Source organism: Crocodylus siamensis, chromosome 2 (genome assembly GCF_052110815.1).
Source record: "Crocodylus siamensis isolate JL-2025a chromosome 2, ASM5211081v1, whole genome shotgun sequence".
Taxonomy (NCBI): domain Eukaryota; kingdom Metazoa; phylum Chordata; order Crocodylia; family Crocodylidae; genus Crocodylus; species Crocodylus siamensis.
In genome coordinates, this window is record NC_143396.1 from 77288274 (window position 1) to 77308603 (window position 20330).

At 41.3% G+C, this 20330-nt stretch overlaps 1 protein-coding gene across 2 annotated transcripts in view; it reads right to left on the reverse strand.

The window, feature by feature from the left end:
- Positions 1 to 20330, reverse strand: part of GALNTL6 (polypeptide N-acetylgalactosaminyltransferase like 6) — a 961474-nt gene that overhangs the window by 464260 nt on the left and 476884 nt on the right. For both annotated transcript variants that reach the window (XM_090036188.1, XM_090036189.1), the window contains one exon: positions 285 to 451. In XM_090036188.1, the coding sequence (XP_089892314.1) occupies positions 285 to 451 (167 nt within the window). The remainder of the gene's footprint in view (positions 1 to 284; positions 452 to 20330) is intronic.

A 20330-nucleotide genomic window follows, 5' to 3' on the forward strand; every position in this document is an offset into this window, starting at 1 on the left:
AAAAAGAAGGACATGAGGGACTTCACTCTTTTCTTCCTCTTGATATTAAATATTATTTCAGTGTTCAGTCAAAATAGCGTAAAATATGACCATGGACACCTATGTAAATAAGCAGTTCTTGATACAAGTTTGATACAAGTTTCACCAAAGCACACCTATTCTTCATAAAACTGATCAAACAGGTTTTGTTTTTTATCTCTGCTGTTATTTAATTTCCATATAAATCATGGAAAGTTGTAGATTGTAAACTGAAGTTAAACCACTAGTGGTTTAATAGGCCTTACCTCTATCACTGAAGTCATCCACAAGAATTATTTCAGCTATCAAGCTGTCTGGAGTCCGGTTGATAATGCTGTGTATAGTTCGCAAAAGTGAAGTCCAACCTTCATTATGAAATGGGATAATTATGCTAGTATTTGGCAGCTTTTCCAAGTACACCTTGTGCTTACAGCTGAGGAGAAAGAAGCAATGAAAGAAAATTTAAGAACCCAAAAGGGAAAACTGCTTTATACAACCAATGTATAGATCAAATTTGTACAATATAAATTACCCTGGGATCCATAGAAGACAGATATGCACCTCCCCAAGCAGCACTTACAGTTCCTCATGACTGCATGACTTGCCTTAATGAAATCACCCGAAGATAACCTACAGACAAACACCAGTGCAGAACTCTACACATCCTGTCCATTCTCTCTCTTTAGCAGCTTCCCCACCACTTTCATCTGTCCAGGCCCTGAACTATATTTAATTTACTTTAACTGATGGATAACTACTAGGTCATTGTTTATTAACTGTGCAATAATGAGAATTTTAATAAGTATGACATAGTTTGAAAAAAGACAAAAAATGGAAGTACAATGGTGAATCTGTTCAAAAGGTCCAGAATTAAGCTCTTGCATCTGCACAACCTCATTCCATGGCAGAAGATAATTAACTGAAGTTAAACCAAACTGATGGTCAACTGGATCTTATTTTACTGGCTGGAATATAATAGCATATGCAAGACAACTCCAGTTCTAAATCTAAAATATTCAGTATCAACTTCTATCATTACACTTACAAAATGTTACAACAACTCTCTTCAGATGTAAATCAATGTTAGCAAGAATATACAAATAATTCTTATATGTAAATGAAGAGGCAGAAACCTGTTTTATGAAGTGCTAATTAACAAACTGCATTTACAATACCAAATATTTAAAAGCTTATCAGTCCATAACACAACCCTTCAATTCTATAACAAAAACATTGTATCAGCAATGGATAGTTAAAAAGAGGGGAAGGGAGGTGGTAAACCATACTGGTCTGGAGTCTGGCAGAAGGCAGGACAGGGTCGCACTTTAGGTCACTTTTACATGTGCTCCGGGGGTTGGGGGGGTGCTTTAATAAAAGGAGGTCCACTGTAATTAAAGCACCACAGCTTCTCATTCAACAAACTTAGGTAACACACCTCCGCAGTCATTTCGAAATGCAGAGACACTGATACATGAGATGCCGAGGCTGGCTAGAGCATAGTAATTACCATGCTCCAACAGACTCGATTAATTGAGCCTGTTGATGTGCTGTAATTACAGCATGTCAAAGCAGCCTCACAACATGTATACAGGCACCCTTAGATGCTAACTGGTTCAGAGGCACAAGCAACCTATTATAAGTTGTCAGCATCTGACAAAGAAACAACGCATTTTGTCAGATGCCATGAGTACATATAGGTGTTACATTGAGGTGGACCTAAACAGGTTTGCAGGTGTTCACAGGGCTTAAATTGCTGGAAAAAAGGCATGCTTGAAATCTAAGTTAGTTTACCTAGAGGAGGTGAAGTAACCAACTTTAGATTGACCTGGATCACCCTGATCTAAAATGAGTTAATTCATTTTAGGGAACACATGTACACGTTCATAGCGCAGTCTGTTGTCCACACAGGGCGTACAGTGTGAATTAAAAACAAGCAGGGATCTTATCAGGGGATACGGCACAATGCTGCATTTATTGGAACATAAAACATGAAAAAAATAAACAGTAAAGTTATCTGCTTCACTCATTCCCATGCACATTCATTCATACAAAAGAAACAAGCACACACACACACACACTCAGCTAGACAGTCCTGCAAAGGTTAAGGTGTTACCAAGTTCTAAGTAACTCGGGTCAGTCTGCTGGCCAGCCAGACTGACCACAAGGGATGGAGTCAGGTCTTGCTGGGCCCACCCAAAACTCCTTGAAGGTGGAAAGACCCAAAACCTTTTCTTTGTGTTCATTCTTTCCAATGATAGTTGTCCGTACAAGCCTATGGATTCCGCTGAATCAGACTCGAAGGCCATCCTCCTTGTCCTGTTGGCAGGCTGGAAATGGTAGGACATGATCTTCTGGTTTTGTGGTCTGCAATCTTCAGGGGGTAGGGGTGGTCATTGTTTGCCGTCTTCAGAATGAAGCATCATCTAGTATTTGATAATCCTTAACTGCTGACTCAACGTTGCTGCAACCTTTAACTGTTAAACCCACAGAAGGCTATTTTCACCTGCTGCAAGAGGACAGTCTTTCTTCATACTGTCACATACATACATCATTCACTCATTCATTACCTCTTTCTACATATGGCAGGCATACCACAGACCTTACATAAGCATTTTCCTTAACTAAATTTAAGTTCTAAAATCATGAGACCAATAGGTCAAATATATTTATGCTAAGCAATAGGAAATTTAAAATAGATGGTTAATTCCAGAACATTAATGATATCTGATTAAAATACTATAAAAAGTAAATCTTAACAAGATTAACTTTATCTTAATGGCTAAATAATTTATTATATAAAAAGAAAAATAACAATTTAAGCAATCAAAGCAATTATAGCTACTGCAATACAATGAATCCTAGGGCTGGGAATGGCCAGCTACTTGCCCCCACTCTGGGACTGTGTTGTTCCTACCCCACTTATCCCAAGCAGGCTATTTTTATCCCCCTGACTACTCCCTTCAAATCAGGGAACCCCCTGGACCAGCAAGCTCCCTCCTCCCCCAATCCTGCCAATCCCTCCCCACGACCCAAATTACTTACACCTTCACCTACCCATGCCAGTCCTGGCAACAGCAAATGCCTGCACATGCCACACCCAGTAAACCATCTAAACCTAAACCAGGTCCTACAAATGCTTGTTTGCACCCTATGTAAGGTTGACAGAAAGAAGGGGTATGTGACAAGGTAGGCTGTAGCCTGCAAAAGCTCATGCCTCTCTGAACCAGTTAGTCTCTAAAGAGTATAACAAGATATAAGTCCCTGCATCAGGAATGCCACATGCCCTCAGAGGTTGGGAGGGGCATGATGAGCTCTGGTAGGCAGTGGTGGCGCTGCTGGCAGCAGGAGTATGGCCGCAATAAGTGGGGAGCTCCTGCAGGCAGCCGTGACACTGTTGGTGGCAGAGGGTTAGGAGGGAGGTGCTGAGCACTAACGAGTGGTCGGCAATCACCCATAGTTAGTGATGGCGGCTAGCAGTGATCATGGACCACCCACAGATGCCACCAACAGTGTCGGTGGTGAGGGAGGGAGGGTGGCGAGCAGCAACTGCCCATAAGTGCTCCCAGCAGTGTTGGTGGTGCCTTTTTGTAGGAGGTGCACTGCCATGCCCAGGGGGTTCATATACACCCCCTACACATCGTCAATGCCCTGCATGAAGGTCACTGGTTCAAGGTTAATAGAGAGAGATCATCATTGTTGTCTGGTTTCTCCTCATTAGATTTTGGGAAGAATCAACCCAGCTATTGAGGGACAATTGCCAACTCAGCAAAGAGACCAAACAATAAATAACTATCATGTCCAAACTATCTTCCCACAATCTTTGAGGTGATCTGCTGATAAAATATGCTATGTGTGAGAGTGATAGGGGAAAGGGGTTCATGTAAACATAGCTAATGCACATTATTTTTCCACAAGGTACACAACTTCATCTAAACAAAATAGAAATATTTGAACAAAATGGCACTGGTATGTTATCATCATCATTAAAAAGTTTTAATTTAGACTCCAGACTTCAGGGCATATAAAAAAAAAAAATCATAAGGGCTTATTTGCTTACCTTTTTTGCAATTGTCAATGTTTTTTCTTTTTTGAGGGAGGATAACTAACTATGAATTGGTTATAAAATTGATTTATATAAACTTGTGGTTCCAATTTGAGCTTTTCTCTTTTTAATAATGTCATTGAGAAGTCAATATTTGCTAGCTTGCTACACAGCTACCATAATCATCTCATATACTAAATAGACAGGACAGTTACTGCTGCTACTGTAGCACATTGGCTGTTGTTCACCACAGAAATGTCAGCATTGCCAATGAGTGATCAAGCTTTTCAAGATAATTAATGGTATGAAAGGGATTTAAGATAGTGACTTTGGGCTTCAAAAAAAGAAGGAAGACTTGGGGACCTACAGCTTCACCTGGGAATTTACTGGAACATATCAAAAGAAGTCCATTTGCAACCACTAGGAGGAGGTGAGACGACACAAACAACCAGCATGGATTTACTAAGAATAAGTTATGCCAAAAAAACTTGATCTCCTTGCACTACAAAATATTTGTATTTTAACAAGTATTTTACTATACTTGTATACAATTACAGGTAAAAACATTTTGGTCCAATTAATTTGGAAAGAAAAAGACCATGAATATTCTCATAGTACACCTTGTAAAGAAAGAAAATAATATTCAATTAAATGAAATTAACTGTCATCACAAAATGCTTTTAGTGTTTAACGTGTGATAGGAAAAGTAAGGTTAAACAAACATTTGTTCTGAAATGTATTCTCATTATTGGAATTAGTTGAAAGGGTAAAAGGGTGATAAATCAAGTGTGATTCTTATTTGCATAGGATGGACATTTGGAGAGCTCTTTGCCAGCTTTAAATATGCCAACATACCTAAATCCAGTTCCTAGTACTAATGGAAGAGTCTCACTGAATTTAATGAAAGCTGGTTCAGACTTGCATGGGGTTAATTTGGGTTGAGCTAGACAACAGACTAGAATATCAAGATCCAGTGGCCCCACATGGTAAAAGCATAATTGTTTCTGCTATTTTACTGAGTTCACAGTTTATGAAGTGTTCTCCATGATCCAGTACTGCAAAGAATGCAGGGGAAGACTTTCACCTTAAAAGTTTTCGACCATCTCAAACACCTTGACCTAGTGGCTTTCTGATCCTTTGTACTAACTTTTAAATAAGTAGTCTTCAGCAGGGAATACATGAGTAGGCAAAATACAGCCCACAGGCTGAATACAGCCTGATAATTGATTGGATCCAAGTAGGGGTGGCGTGAGAAGGGAGGTGCTCAATTCATTCTATCCAGCCTGAAGCTATCTCCATGGTGCTCCACATGAGGTTGAGTGCTGCCCACTCCTGCCCAGGACAGCCCATGTTACACTCCCACCCACACCCACCCTGTACTTACCAGACAGTGCTGCCCCAGCTTCCGCCAGCATGCACCAGCAGGGCTGCTGCCACAGCTGCTTGAGTACTGCTTGGCTCTCCTGGCCTCCAATGGCTCCTCCTGCTGCACTGCTCTAGGCAACAGGTAGCAAGAAGAAGCCATGGGGATGTGTGCTGGGCAGCAGATACCCTGCTGGGGGTGGGGGGTGGGGAGCTGCAGCTGGGTGGCTTCTGCTCCAGCATGTGGGGCTCCACTCAGACTGAGCAGGCAGAAGGCAGCCAGGAACTGCAGCGCCACTTGCTAGGGCAGGAGCCACTTGGCTACAGATTCCCCCCTGCCTGGCTGGGCATCCCTACAGCCACTATCACTTCTCCATGCAACCTGCTGCCTGAAGTGGTACTGCAGGGTCAGGAGGAGGAGAGGTTGGAGGTGGGAGGAGCTGAGCAGTACCTAGGTAGCACTGACAGCAGCCCTGCCAGGAAGCTGTGCATGCTGGCCGAGGCCAAGGAAGTGCTGTCTGGCAGGTGTGGCGTGGGCGTGGGTGGTAGCACATCATGGGCTGTCCAGATGGCAGTGAGTAGGACTCAGCCCAATGGGGAGCACTGCAGGGGCATCTGTAGGCTGGGGGGGGTGGACTGCACATGCACTGCACTGCCTGGGTGAGCTCTCCTGCTAGGGTGGCCATCGTAGGACAGTCTGGTTGTCTTCTGTTCATGATCACCGCTGGCCAACACTGACACTGGTGGTGGCATCTGCAGGTGGTCACCAACCACTTGTCAGCACTCGCCACCTCCCCCCTGCCACCAACATCACAGTGGCTGCCTGTGGGAGCTCCCCATTTACCTCTCTCTTCAAGAGAAAAATAGAGGACATAAAGGCATCAGGTTTCATATCAATAGAGGACAGAGTAGCAGAAAACTGGTCTATATAATGGCCACCCTATCTGCTGCATACACCCTCTGCCCTGCCCCCCACCTAGCCAGCTCCCAGGATCTTGTGTGCAGGCAATCCACTATACACACATCACAACAACCGCACCCCCAACAAATACATACACAAACCCCATCTCCCACCTCTCCTCCCTACACAATATATAAGAGTAAGACTTTATTTTGAGCTATTATGCAATCACCTATATCTATATATATATATATATATATACATACATACACCAAAAAAGGACAAAATCAATTTAAAAAATAAGATTAATATTTGTTATAGTAGATATTTGTTTTTTTAGTAGGATTAGGTTTTTTTTAAATTTATAATCTGTTAAAATATTATATCCTGAAAGATTGTGCATGTGGCCTTCAACAGCTCACCAAAACTTTTAGGTGGCCCTCCAGCTGAAATAGCTGCCCAACCCTGAGGTAATACCTGGCCACATATTAACCAAAAGCTTAAAAGCATAATGCTCTGACACTTTTATATGCTTTTCTTCCTAGTCAAGTTGGTTAAAATCTTTCTTCCCTTCATTCCTTACCTATCACACTTCTTTGCATAAACATACCAGTCAGCCCATTACCTATGAGCTTCTAATGTGATACAGACATGGAAAGGCAAATGAGATCTCAGAATGTTTCAGGAGATGTATTTCCAATACAGATAAAGAAATATTAATATCACAGTATGAGCCCAGACCTCATTTCAAATAATGCATACAATTTTGATCACTCACATGAAAGAGGCTGAAGAAAACCTGGAATAGATACAACAGTCTATTAAGTTGATGAAGGGAACAGAAAACATATCTTATAAGAGGTGACTGGGAAAACACGACTTGTCTGTAGTTCCCCAGCAAGCAGCCATATCATGGCATTTTATTGTAACAAGAAGGCTGCTGCAGGCTGGAGAAAGAATTCCCCAGCCAGCAGTAAAAGTCTAGCAGTTGAGGGGAGTGGGGAGGGGTCACAAAAAGGGACAGGGGGAGGAGAGTGCTTGGGGATGGGGAGTGGAAGGGCTCTTTTCTCCTCTGCGTGGGCAAACTGGATCACAGGGATGGGAGGGGGCTTGGGGGCACCTTGGCAGATGGCCCTGGCACCAGGTAGGGGAGGGTCCGTTTGGTCCTCTGGGAAGGAAAACTGGGACACAGGGATTTGGGGGCAGGGGAAGAGATCACAAGCACAGGGGACCAAACAACCCCTCCCCAACCCAGTGCCAGGGATGTCTACCAAAGCAACCCACACACACCTCCAACCCCAAGTGTCCCAGTTTTCCTGTCCAGGAGGAGCAAACAGCTCCTTCCCGACCTAACACCAGTGTAAGTGTGTTGGGGGTGCTTTTCAGTAGTGGCAGAGACCTTGGGAGTGAGTGTGTGTGAATGTGAGACAGCACACAAGACACAGAGTGCAAAAGAGAGAGCACAAGACTAAGATCTTGTATACAAGATAAACTTTGCACAGCAGGAACTGGTGAAGTGGACTGAAAGGAGAGCAACATTTGGCCCTTTGGTCTTCATTCACACAAAATGCTTTTGAAATCAGTAGGAGTTTCACTCAAAAAACCAATGTCTTTCAAAAAACTTATATGGGAGCCATTATCTTGAAAGTTTTTTCGTTTATTTTTTTTATACATTTTAGAAATGACATCAAACAAAACTATTAACTATATGGATACAATTCAACAATATTCCTGAGAAATTCTAAAGTGGCTTCTTGACACTCACTGTTAGACTTTAAAAAGGTGACTGTTTTTTCCGAAGCACTGGGACTTTATTTCTGATTAGTGAAATATATTCAACAAATAAGACATTTTAGTAAAATTGATTAATCATATCCAGCACATGGAATTAAGCAATTGCCAACTGGTTGGTTACAGACTCTCTTTTTATGACCAGAAAGGTAGTAGAAGTTTTAACAATGCAATTCAACTATTAAATTAAAACAGAATATTCTGAACACACATTACTTTTTAGTTCCATTATTTCTTCACCCAGGCTGTGTTTTACTAATATGAATAAAAAGCATCTCCTGGTTTCAAAAAGTGTCTTTTATTTAATCAGTTACATGTTATTAAGTTTTACATATTCTTACATTTATTCAAGGGAGATATAAACAAAACATTCAGCTCAGAATTTCAAAGATCAGCTTTGGTACAACAGAAATTAATTGTACTCACTGTGCTTTCAGCCTCAAGCAATCAGAGGATATTGGAACAAGTGATGTTAGTTATTTCAACATTAATTCATTTTCAAGAGTTCTGGAGTGTGTATTTTGAGTGGTACTGCAGGAAAGGTACTTTGCCTTGTAACTTTGAAATAACCTTGCTCTACATTTAAAGATGCTTCAAGACTGTGTTGTTCCTGGCATGTGCTTTACTATATTAATAAATAGACTCTTTCATTTTTCAGACCACATGCAGCAAACGTTTTTAAAACTAGATGCATTGTGCTCTTTAAGAAACCTTCTCATGTTCAGACTCATCAAGAAGCAACTAAAGCTCCCTAGGAGCATATCTGCATTGAACAGAAAAGAGGACCCAAATTATCAAGGCTTTAAGCCACTGTGTTTTCCCATTAAGCTGCATGGGAGCTCTCACATCCTTAAGGTTCAACATGAATTCAGCTACTTTCCTGAGTAAGGAGCTAAAAAAGAAGAATTTGGTGTTCTGAAATGGCAGGTTTCTTACCACCTAGGCTTCCTACCCCCGTCTTGAAATTGTCACCAAATATCAACCAGAAACCACTAACATTTAACATGGGGGGAAAAGTCCCTCGCCTTACAGTCAAATCTGGAGGTGGCAGGGAGCAGGCAGCTGCTGCAGCGCAACATGGCACAGTTCGGCTCCCCCCATCTCCCACCTCCGCAGGTACTGCCACTCCTCCCTTTCAGTCTCAAATAACTGGTGCCCCCAGTTCCTCCCCACCCCCCACCAACACTCATCTTCCCCACCTCTGCTGCACACCCTCATACTTTTGTTCCATGCCAGCAGCCTGGCAACATGCTGTCCTTGTAGCAGCCTGGAGATGGAGCACGTGCTTCAGCCCAGCCCAGTAGCAGCAGTGCTGACTGTGCAGGAGCCATGCTAAGTGTCCCAGGCTGCAGCACAGATGAAGCCTACTGGTGGGGAGCAAAGGTAAGGGTGGTCAACCTAAGGCTGTGGAGGCAGAAACAGCATGGAGGTGGGAAAGTGGGGGGAACTGGAAGCGGGGGATTTGGGGCCTGAGGCATAAGCACAATGGGGAGGAAGGGGTAAAGGGGAGGCAGAAGCCAAGCTCCCTGCCCCCCTCACTTCCTTCCCCACTGCCTCCAATAATTACATTACATAAATGGAAAATTATAATACATTTATACATTTTGCACATATGGAATCTAATTTTGCGGTGGTGTGTCATCTTACCTGAATACAAGATGACCCTGAATGTAAAGATGGTACTTGTTTTAGCATGAGAGACAATGGCAGCAGGTCTACAAATAGCTCCATCTGAACCATCAACACCAATACCTGGACCAACGACCCAGCCCTTGGAACCACCCCCAGCATTCAAGAAACAAAAGACAAGGCAACCCACCATTGTGCCAAGGCTGCACATGCTCAGTAAGAACACCTGGAACCCACTGGAACAAGACTGACATTGCCTGGACAGACCCTCCTCATAGGAGATCATAGGTAGTCTGCCCCATAAAAAAGGGGAAGTGAAGACTGACTCCTTGGGATGCCCTCTCCATCTAGACCAGCAGCATGCCACACCATCGATCCATGCAGAGGCCCTGCTGGCGACCCCCTCTGGACAATACCTGCTGGACAAAGACCTCCTTCCAGCCTGGATAGGTAGCTATTACCCCCACCCTCTCTTCAACCAAGGACTTGGACTGTGTTTCCCTTTCCTACCTGGACTCGAGCCCTACTGAGTCTCTTTCTCCTGTTGCCAGAGAGAGTGTGTGTGCGCGCACACACACACCAATAACTTCTTGAAGCTGTGTAGTATGTTGTCCGTTTAATAAACCTGTTATTTTGAAACCCCAAGTTGGGTTTTTGTCCGTTTCCTGTTTACTCCTTGCCACCACTTATCTGCCCCCTGATTTCTCAGCTGTCTGCCTCAGTTTACAGCCCCAAGCTCCCAGGTTTCCCTCTCTCTCTTTCCTGGCTGTCTCCTCCTTGCCACCAGGCTTTTTCCTTTGCACCAGTGACCTCAAGTAACCCTGGGGCCACTTGACCTTAAGTAACCCCAAGCCTCAGTTCCTCAGCTAGCTTCTCTCTAAGTCTACTGGTTCTAATCCCAGTCCCAGCAACTTTCACTTCTTACACTTTCTCTATCACCTTAACCTTCCCCCAGGTATCCCAAGTACCTCAAATGCACACATACATACTGTACCATCCAAATGAGGAACTCAACTTTGTTTATGTGTAGGTGTATGAACTGGTGAATATGAATATGTGCGTGTGTGTGTGTGTCATCGTGTATGTGATATATGAATTATAGATTCATAGATTCATAGATGCTAGGGTCGGAAGGGACCTCAATAGATCATCGAGTCCGACCCCCTGCATAAGCAGGAAAGAGTGCTGGGCCTACATTACCCCAGCTAGATACACATCCAACCTTCTCTTGAATACCCCCAGGGTAGGGGAGAGCACCACCTCCCTTGGGAGCCCGTTCCAGACCTGTGGGTATTGACAGCTGACTGTTGTCCAATTTTTGGTGTGTGTAGTGTGTATATGCTTGAATCGGTGATAGGTATGCATGTGCCTAGGCTGGTGTGTATGCACCTAATTGATTTATGTGTTTGTGTATGTGCAATTGTGTCACAGCCCCCTGTCTAACAGCACAATATTGAGATCCTGAGAGTTGGCCAGACCCCACAGGACAACACTGTGACCTGCTTCAAAGCCCTAACATATCTCAGTTAAGAGAGGCCAAAGTAAGTGACATCATATATGTTTTAATGAAAATGTATTGGTTTACTACAAACAAACCAACCAACCACACGCAACCCCCCAAACCAAATCCACAATGCCACAGAGGTTTTAAGTGCTCTGTGAAAAATAGTGTCTTTTCTTGAAACCTAGAAACTTCAACATAAAGAACGCTTATGTTTTTTCCTCCATTTGAAAATAGATAACACACACACACCCAGCAGAAACTAGTCTGAAATAAATTTCAAAACCTTTGTACAATGTTTTGAGCCACACATCTCAGACTATAAATGACTTTTAAAAACATACCAGAGTTCACATGACATTTGTCACAAGTCCCAGAGGCACGATGTATGGCAGTGCTCTTTAACTTTTCTATTTTACAATTCAAAATGAAATATTGTTACTGCAATATTAACAGTATTTCTTGAATTCTCTGTAGACAGGGTAGAATACTGTAAGTGTATGCACAAAAATTCAGGTGTCAGCCAAAATTAGAATGCACTGTTTCAGGCTGTAACCTATATTCTCCAAACACATTATATATATTGTCATTTAAAAGAGGGGGAGGGATTCAGAAAGCTGTAAGTATTCCTATCATTTTATTATATCTATCATAAAGTATTTCTGTGTTGAATACATAATTATAATCTATAAATAAGGTCACACACATGTAACTTAGTCCCTTACCCGAGTTAATGTGACAAGACTCTCAGAATTAAATTTCTTGAAAGGGAAAACAAATCTTCAGGTCCTACTTATTTTTGTGGGGTTTCTAAGGTGGATGTGTATCAAGTAAATTTTGAAAATATTCTTTCAACCATACCTGTGGTTACGTTTTGTGTAAGCATATTTGGGGGACAAACTTCATAATTGTTTCCTTGTTTAAGAGGAAAAAAAAAAGAAAATCAAGGTTCGAAAGTGCATCAACATTTGAAATTACCCCACGGAACAGTGGTTACATTTGTCAAACATTTCACTGGGGCACACAAGTTTTTAAACAAGAAAGTAGTATAAGGAAGCCCAAGGTTCGTGCAGATTTAATCATGTAATCAAAACCAATCAGGACATGCAAGCATATGGGAAAAGAATTGGTATTGCAGGAATAACATTAAATCCAGCAATGCCTAACTTATGCTTACTTGACTCTGCAACCTCTACATTCTTTTAGATGTTTACTGTATGATTTAATATATATGGTACTGTATTTTAGTAAAAAATTTTCTTTATCTTTGTTTGACATTCTTTATATTGTGGTTGGTCAGATTTAGGATAGTAAAAAAACCCCAAAACCCTTGTGATATCAAGTAGGGAGAAATAAGAAATATTTCTGTTCTATATTTGAAAAGAAGGTAGATATTCCAACTCCCACAACAAAGAATGAAACACTTCACACGTCTGAACCTACTTCTGAAATATTAAAAATGATCTTAAAAAAACCCCCCACAAACAAAACCAAAAAGAGGGTCCAAAGAACATTTAAGATGATTTTAAGTGCATCTTCAGATACTGAAAGCATGTCCAAAGGACTAGAAACCTCACGTCAAGGTTTTAAATGGACAAATAGGTTTGGAAAGACAAATAGGATTCAGTAACTAGAAGTGGGTTAGCCATATGCTAACCTCAGGCAAAACAAAAGAAGAGTTTATATGGGATTCATTTTATGAAGCATTAAGGAGATGGTAACTAAAGCTATATTAACTGGATCTAATTAAATCTTAGTTTTTGTAAGGAGATCCCAAGTGTGATTGATTAAAGTTAACTACGTTGACATATGGACCATGATCAAAGGTTGAGTGTCTGCCTATTTAAAGGTGAGGACACTCGGTTTTAGAAGGCCTTTTCAACTAGTAGAGAAAAGGGGATATTAAAGAGAACAAAAAAGATTTAATGACTGGAAGTATTTTAAGAGTGAAAGCAGTTAAATACCAATAGCTCCTGAAAAGAGATGGGAAGCGTTCATCAGTAATTATAATATTTAAAGCAAGATTTAGAACATATAATTTAGAGAGATATCTAGTTGAACCAAAAGTTATGGAATTAATTCAGAAAACACAGGGTATGTCAACACGTAAAATTAATGTGATACAATAAACTCTGGTGCATGTTGCAACAGAGATTATTGCACCCAGGCACCACATTTCACACGTACCTGGGACCACAGCATGTTGACCTAGCTCAGAGCAGCCCCAGCTGGAAGGGGGTCTGGGGGTGGGGGTCAGCCTGCCAGCCCAGGGCTGCTTCAACCCAGCTGAACGTGCTGTGGGCACAAGGGCTAGTTGGCAGGCAGACCCACACTGAAGCACCCTCATGCCTCAACCAGTCCTGTCAGTAACTACACATGTATTGTTGTGGAGTGAAAGGGTCTTCAGCAGGATATTTCTTGTATACACAAGTACTAACCTACAATGCAGTTAAATTAGTTTCCTGTGACCTAATAGGGACACACGTGTAGACACCGAGACTTTACTGCAAAGTTAATTAAGCAGATCTGTAGTAAACATCTAATGTAGCTGCACCCACTGAGTGAAATTTTATGGTCTCTGCTATGGAAGAAGCCCAGATTCTTAGGAAGAAGCCTAAAAATTCCTTCTAACAATAAAAGCTGGGAGTCAAAGTGACATTAAGCTCCTAGTTTCTGCTTGGTGCTGAGTGAAAGATGTTATGCATGAAGAACTATCTGCTGTTTACAACAGGTAATAAGCAGGGATCCTGGTTTTCCATTCACCATGGAAAACCACAGAATCTGTACTGTTCCATAATCTACTGAAAGCTTGGTGGTGTCCCTCAGAAAGTGGTGCCATTTCTGCTCTCTCATTTTTGCTGTGGTTTTTGCCTTGCCACCAATCAGCAGCATACCCACCTCTGTTGCCGACTGGCTGAGAGGCAAAAATAAGAGAACAGAAGTGGCACCACTCACTGCAGGATGCCACCGCTTTTTCAGGTGGTCATAGAAAAACATGGATTTCTATGGTTTTTAAATGGAGACTTTTTAATGCAGAAAACTAGGATCCCTGGTAATAAGGCAGTATTCCAAAGTGCATGATCAAAACTCTGTATCCAAGAAGCAATTCTGAAACAGGGATTCTTATGGAAGCAAGGGTCTATCGCAAAGAATTATTTCAACAGCTTCAAAGCCCACCTGTGGAATATCCGAAATTTTGGAGTCCTTAGCCATGCAAAGATTAGTGTTCTTGCATTTTTAAGATTGTCCCTTTGTCCATATATCATAAATAAATCCCTTAATTATAAGTTAATGTGTTTTTTGGACAATAACCCAATATCGAATTGGCTTTACAGCCTTAGATACATGTCAGGGTAGAGTTCCTTCCCCCATGCATATCTTGCATTACCATTGGGTTTTGAAAGGTTCATAATTCTGTCTTCTGAAAAGGAGTTTTATCTCAGTCATAAACAAACAAACAAACAAACTAATCCCCCTAGAAAACTAAAGGATTCTTGGCAATAGAAGAAAACAAGGAGGAGAATATTTTTTTTAAACTGTCTCCTCCATAGAGATACATACCTGTAGTGCAGGGGCACAGATAGATTCTTTTCATAGAGTTTGAACAAAATCTGGAACATCTTCCCCCATTCCTCAGGATACTATCAATGAGGTATGCCTTGCAACAGGGAAGTTCATTGTTCCTTTATTATTTAAGCAAAACCTGAAATATGTACATTTATTTTTGCTTTTGTTTGATATCAGACATTCAGATTTCATCTAACTGGATAAACTCTAAACCAGTGGTTCCCAACCTTTTTTTGCCACGACCCGCTGCTGGGACTGGACTGCGGTGGCAGCCCAGGGCCAGGGGAGCTCCCATCATGTGGTGCAATTCATCCTTTGTGTGCAACACTGCTGGCATTGCCCCCACAAACCTCATTTGTCATGACCGGAGGTTGGGAACCGCTGTTCTAAACTGACAGAGCTTGTCAAATCATGAGCTTAACAAATAAGAGCTTGTCAAATCATTTAATTTAGACTCCAAAATTTTTCCAGATGGTTTGCCATTAACATCTCTCAAATGGTCTCATTTACAAGCCACTGACAGAAAGAAACCCAACATATTTCAAAGATTCAATACTCAGCAACCCAGAACCCTGATGGGATGACTCTTTTTGACTAAGCAGCTGTAGTATTTTTAAAAAGGTAAAACTGGATTCTGACCATAATTAAGAAAACTAGCTTTCTGATTATTTTCCATACAGAATAACAAAGGGAAAGAAAACAAAAAGATTTTCCACTTGCAGCTCACGAGACATTATGGACTTCTGTGCTAGCGGTATATTGATAACATATGTCTCCTTCACTTACTCAATGTATCAATGTACTTGCTACACCCGGTACTTGAGGGAAATGTGTATTTATTCTGACAGAGTACATAAACAGTTTATAATGCAACTGATGTTACATTAGATTAGTATATAAAATTACAGTAATGTATGAATGCTTAAAAAATGAGCTTCCTGTGCAAGAATGAATAGTGGGAGCTAAAAATCTACTAGCAGTTCTTCAAGTCTTACCAGTTCGGGGTGCATAGGAATCCAGACAGACACTGTCAAAAATCTGTCTCACACTTTGAATAGAAGAGTTAAGTTTGCATTTGGGTCTGTAGCTTTTAGAGGGATGTAGTTTAATGACTCTGAATTTGCTGTTATTATTGGTCAATTTAACTAATATGTGTTTAACTAAGTTTATTTGTACTTATTAATGCAGGGGTTACATATCTGGTTTGTGCACAGTACAAGAGCATTGAAACAAGGAGTCCTGATATAGCCATAAATGTCAGTTTTTCCAAGCTTCAAGGAGAAGAAGTTTCTCTTAATATTCTTACTAGAGAGTTGCTGTAGTTGTGATGGTCCAGGAACTGTATGAGGGGCGATATCTTCTATTGGACCAACAGCACAGATTCAAGGATATTTAATGCCCCAAGCTTATCCACCAGCTCTCCAAGCTATATAGTGAGTCCAATAAAAGATATCACAGAAAATCCTTACCTCTGGATAAGCAGCAATGCAAATTGCACACAGCAAGATAAAGAGAAAAAACTATGTAACACATTAATAAACAATTTTCAACTATTTTAAAAGTTACATTAATATCCATGATGAAAAAATTTATTTTTCATGCCAAGTAATTCAAACATAATGACAATATTGCATCTTTCACATTTAAGTGCAAAAAAACCTGAAGTCACCAATCAATACTACAGCTTTGTTGCCTACATCCTGACAATGTTGAATAATAGGTTCAATATGTGAGGTTAACAGAATGTCAATTAATTTCTCAGAGTAAATGTTAATATATTCTGTAAACTTATTGATTTGAATACAAATCCTAAGTAATATTTCCCTTTGCTATTTTGTTCAGGATATCTGTAACCAAAACAAAAAATGTCTTGGTAGGGACACTGAGGAAGTTAGTTGAGAAGATCAGTTGCCACGCATGGTGACAATGATATAGCTCCATTCATTCACATGTTTTTTTTTTTTAGTCCTATGCAGTAGAAATAAAGGAAGATTAAGGCATACAAGCATGTACATTATGTATGTTCCCTTCACTTTTTGCAGCACAATCAGTAGTTATTTCTGTGTTAGATATAGGTGGGTTATTAACAAAAGAAAATAAGCCAAGGCCTTCAACTACATACAGCACAATATAGCCAAGTCATAAAACATCTGATATGCCAAGACACTTGAATTACTGTTTCTGATACTAGCAGTGTTGATTAATTTTTTCATGTTTCTATGACAGATAGAATTCCATGCTAGTACTTGGGCAGCCAGGGACCTTTGAGGTCCTGTCTGCTTTTCTTGAACATTAAAAACTTCATAGCAATTTTCAGTTATTCTGTGGTATCTCTGTCAAAAATCTGTCTCTGCGTGGCTTTCTGCCTGGCCTTCTACAGCATCTGGTAAAGTAATCTAGTACTGTTGAAAGTTTATGCACCTCCAATTCAGTTAATCTATAAGGTGCATCCTCTACCTTGCCTTCAGATTAACACAGCTAACTACATCCCTCTAGCAGATATCTTTGAGATGACGAAAGAAGAAAAACTACCCTTGGAGCAAGACTGTCAGTGTTCCTAGTATGGGTGTTTTCTTTTGCTTGTTAAAAACAAAAAACAAAAACAAACGAACAAAAAACCCAACAACCCCCCCCCCCCCCCAAAAAAAAAACAAAAACGCTTGACAGCATTCTGGAGATTCAATTTTAGGGAATAAGAGCAAAGCTTGAAAAGTGAAAATTTATAAACAGAATTTGTAATTGTGTTAAATTTATGGCAGGTGACTGGTACTGTCAAAATAACAAAGGAGACCAAGAACAATGAGGGGTACTTTCTAGACTGTATTAGACTAGAGGATGAAAGGGGAAGAGAACTTAAGTTCTTGCCAGGTAAAGCATCCTTCAGGTGTGTCCTCAATCCTCTTCCAGGGTGGGAGAGGCAAGAAAATTTGGAAATGGGATGAAAGTGTTAATTCTCGTTATCTAGTATTTGGCACCCAGGTATGGAACACAAGGTTGTCCTTCCTCCCCTTGCAATATCAGTCAACCAAGCAGTATCCTTCTGCTTTAAAATAAGCATGTTTCATTCTCTCCACGTCTTGATTATAGGTTCATCTTGTTATACAAATATCTGTTCAAATAAAAATTAATAATTCTTAGTGTCTCCATATGCAAAAACATTAGAAGATCTGCAACTTGCAAACTACAACTGTTTGCAGCCTATCTGCAAAAAGATGCCACACTAAAAAGTCAAGAGAAATATACTGTGAAAGAAAATGAGCTCCTAAAATGATGAGAAGAGAAGAGAAGAGAAAGAAGTGCTGGCACCATTTCAGTCAATTTATAGCAAAAGCCAATTCATAAAAGCTGCAATTTGTTTGACCCTGTGGTTATAACAACAACAATATATTATGTACATTAAAGGGATACCAGTGGCACTACCTTGGCCAGCTACCAAGTTTTATGCCTTCTAGACACATCACCAGCCTTGTAAACTGCCCTTTCTGATGGATAATGGCACAGGAAAAGTTAAATGCAGTGAAGGTTGCCTGCTAGACATTTTAGGAGGCAAGGAAACAGCCTACTACAGTAGTTTGAGATCATAAAAGCAGACCACCCCCAATTTCCTCTCTTGTAAAAATGTGTGCCAGGAAAAGTCACAAAGAGAAAGAGAGGATTCAATTTTCTTTTAGTTTCTGTCAGCACATTATTTCCTGGCTGAGCCACATTTCCAGAGCTGACCTTTTCTCTCTCTTTATCAAGGAGAACACAATACCCACCTGGCATCAGGCTACTGACAAGCACGCGACAAAAATACCAGCACAAAACATTTTCTAGCAAAGATTTACATAGTAATTGTCTCAGAGTGTCAAAGTATTCAATTTACAGCGACCAGTTTCAGTCATACTGTGTTTCTGTTCTAATCTAGCCTTGTCAGTTGGACTCGATAAAGCAGTGATAACTGGTAATTTCTATTGCCATTTGACAAGTCTGTAAAATTAGCTTGGGTGCAAGCAGGGAAAGAGGAAAATAATCTTTATTTTCACAGTGGCTCACAGCTGGTGAGTGAGCAAGTATTAATGGGTATGAACCTGACTAAACTTCAGAACACTTCTAACACTCTGTTAGCAAGTTTTAAGCCTCATTCACTGGCCTCATTTGAAAAAACAAGTGGCAGTACAAATATAACTGACTACTTATGGCCTATGGCTTGCTATTAAAATGGGACAAATCATGAGATTATTTAGCTGTGGTAGTTCGAGTGACGTAGTCGTAATTGCGATGCAAGGATTTCTTATGGTGATATCTTTCATTGAACCAACTGCATAGTTAGGATAGAATTAGACAAGCTTTCAAATACAAGGCATTTCTTCCGACATGATGAAGAATGCCTTGCAGAAGGATTTCACCCTAAGAAATCCTGGCCTCCGATTTAGCTGAAAATTCTCACCCTTATTTTCAGAGACATTTTGCAGAGCTTATCACATAGAAGTAATACAGATGGCATTAGACACTGCCAGCTGAGTGATTTTCTAAGGCAAGCCCATTCTTTACTTCAGGTTGCCAACCTACATATTCTCCTGCAATAGCGGTAAGTATGGAATTAAGCCTTCTTTTTCAAGATGCTCCAATATTATGACACACTTTAAAGCAGGTTCAGGTCTTTATTACCCAGCACAATGCAATGCCATAGACATACCCAGGTGCTTCTCTATCACATCCTGTTATATCAGTGACATTTGTCTTAAGCGCTGCTGAAAGCTCAAACAAGCACCCCCCACCCACTCCATTTTCATATGTTAGCATCCACAGGAAAAGAAAAAAGCCTGAATCCTGGACAGGCCTGGCCACAGTGATCAGCACAGACAATTATATCTGAAAAGAAAGGGTGCAGATGCTGATGTGAATTATCACCAGGGATCCAGGTTTTCTGTTTCCCCATGGGAAAAGGGAGAATATTGCAGATTTTACTGTCTACCAGAGGCAAACACCAATTCTTATTTTACTGAGGAAACCTGCGGATTTAGGAGTTTTGCAATGAGCTCTCTGCAGGCTGGCAGAGTTCCAGCCCGCAAGAGGCTGGGAGGGAGCACCATGTGCATGTATATGCTCAAGGCCACATGGCAGCCTGGAGAGTAGCTCCTGTAGGTAAGTGTGTGTGTGTGGCGGGGATTGAGGCCTCCCATAGGGAGGGAAGGAGGAAGGGAGCAATGCATGGTTGCAGGGTCCCAGTGGGGAGCTGGACAGGGCTTCAGGAAGCTCACCCAGGGGGCAGAGGTGGGGCTGGCTCCCCACTGTTGTGTGCACTCTGACAGTGCAGGGGGACCCATGCCCTCCAGATCTGTGTGCAGGGAGGGGGTGAGGTAGGATGCCTGATTCAGGCTTGGTCTCCCATCCTGCTGCCCTCTCCTGGGGTCTTTTCAGCTTGGTGTGAGTGACCCGGAGTTGCTAAGAACAGCATGGCCATGCAGGAAAGCTGCTTGCTGCTGTGAGCTCCACGCTGCCTTACAGCATGTTTCATAGTTGGTAGGATCAGAAGG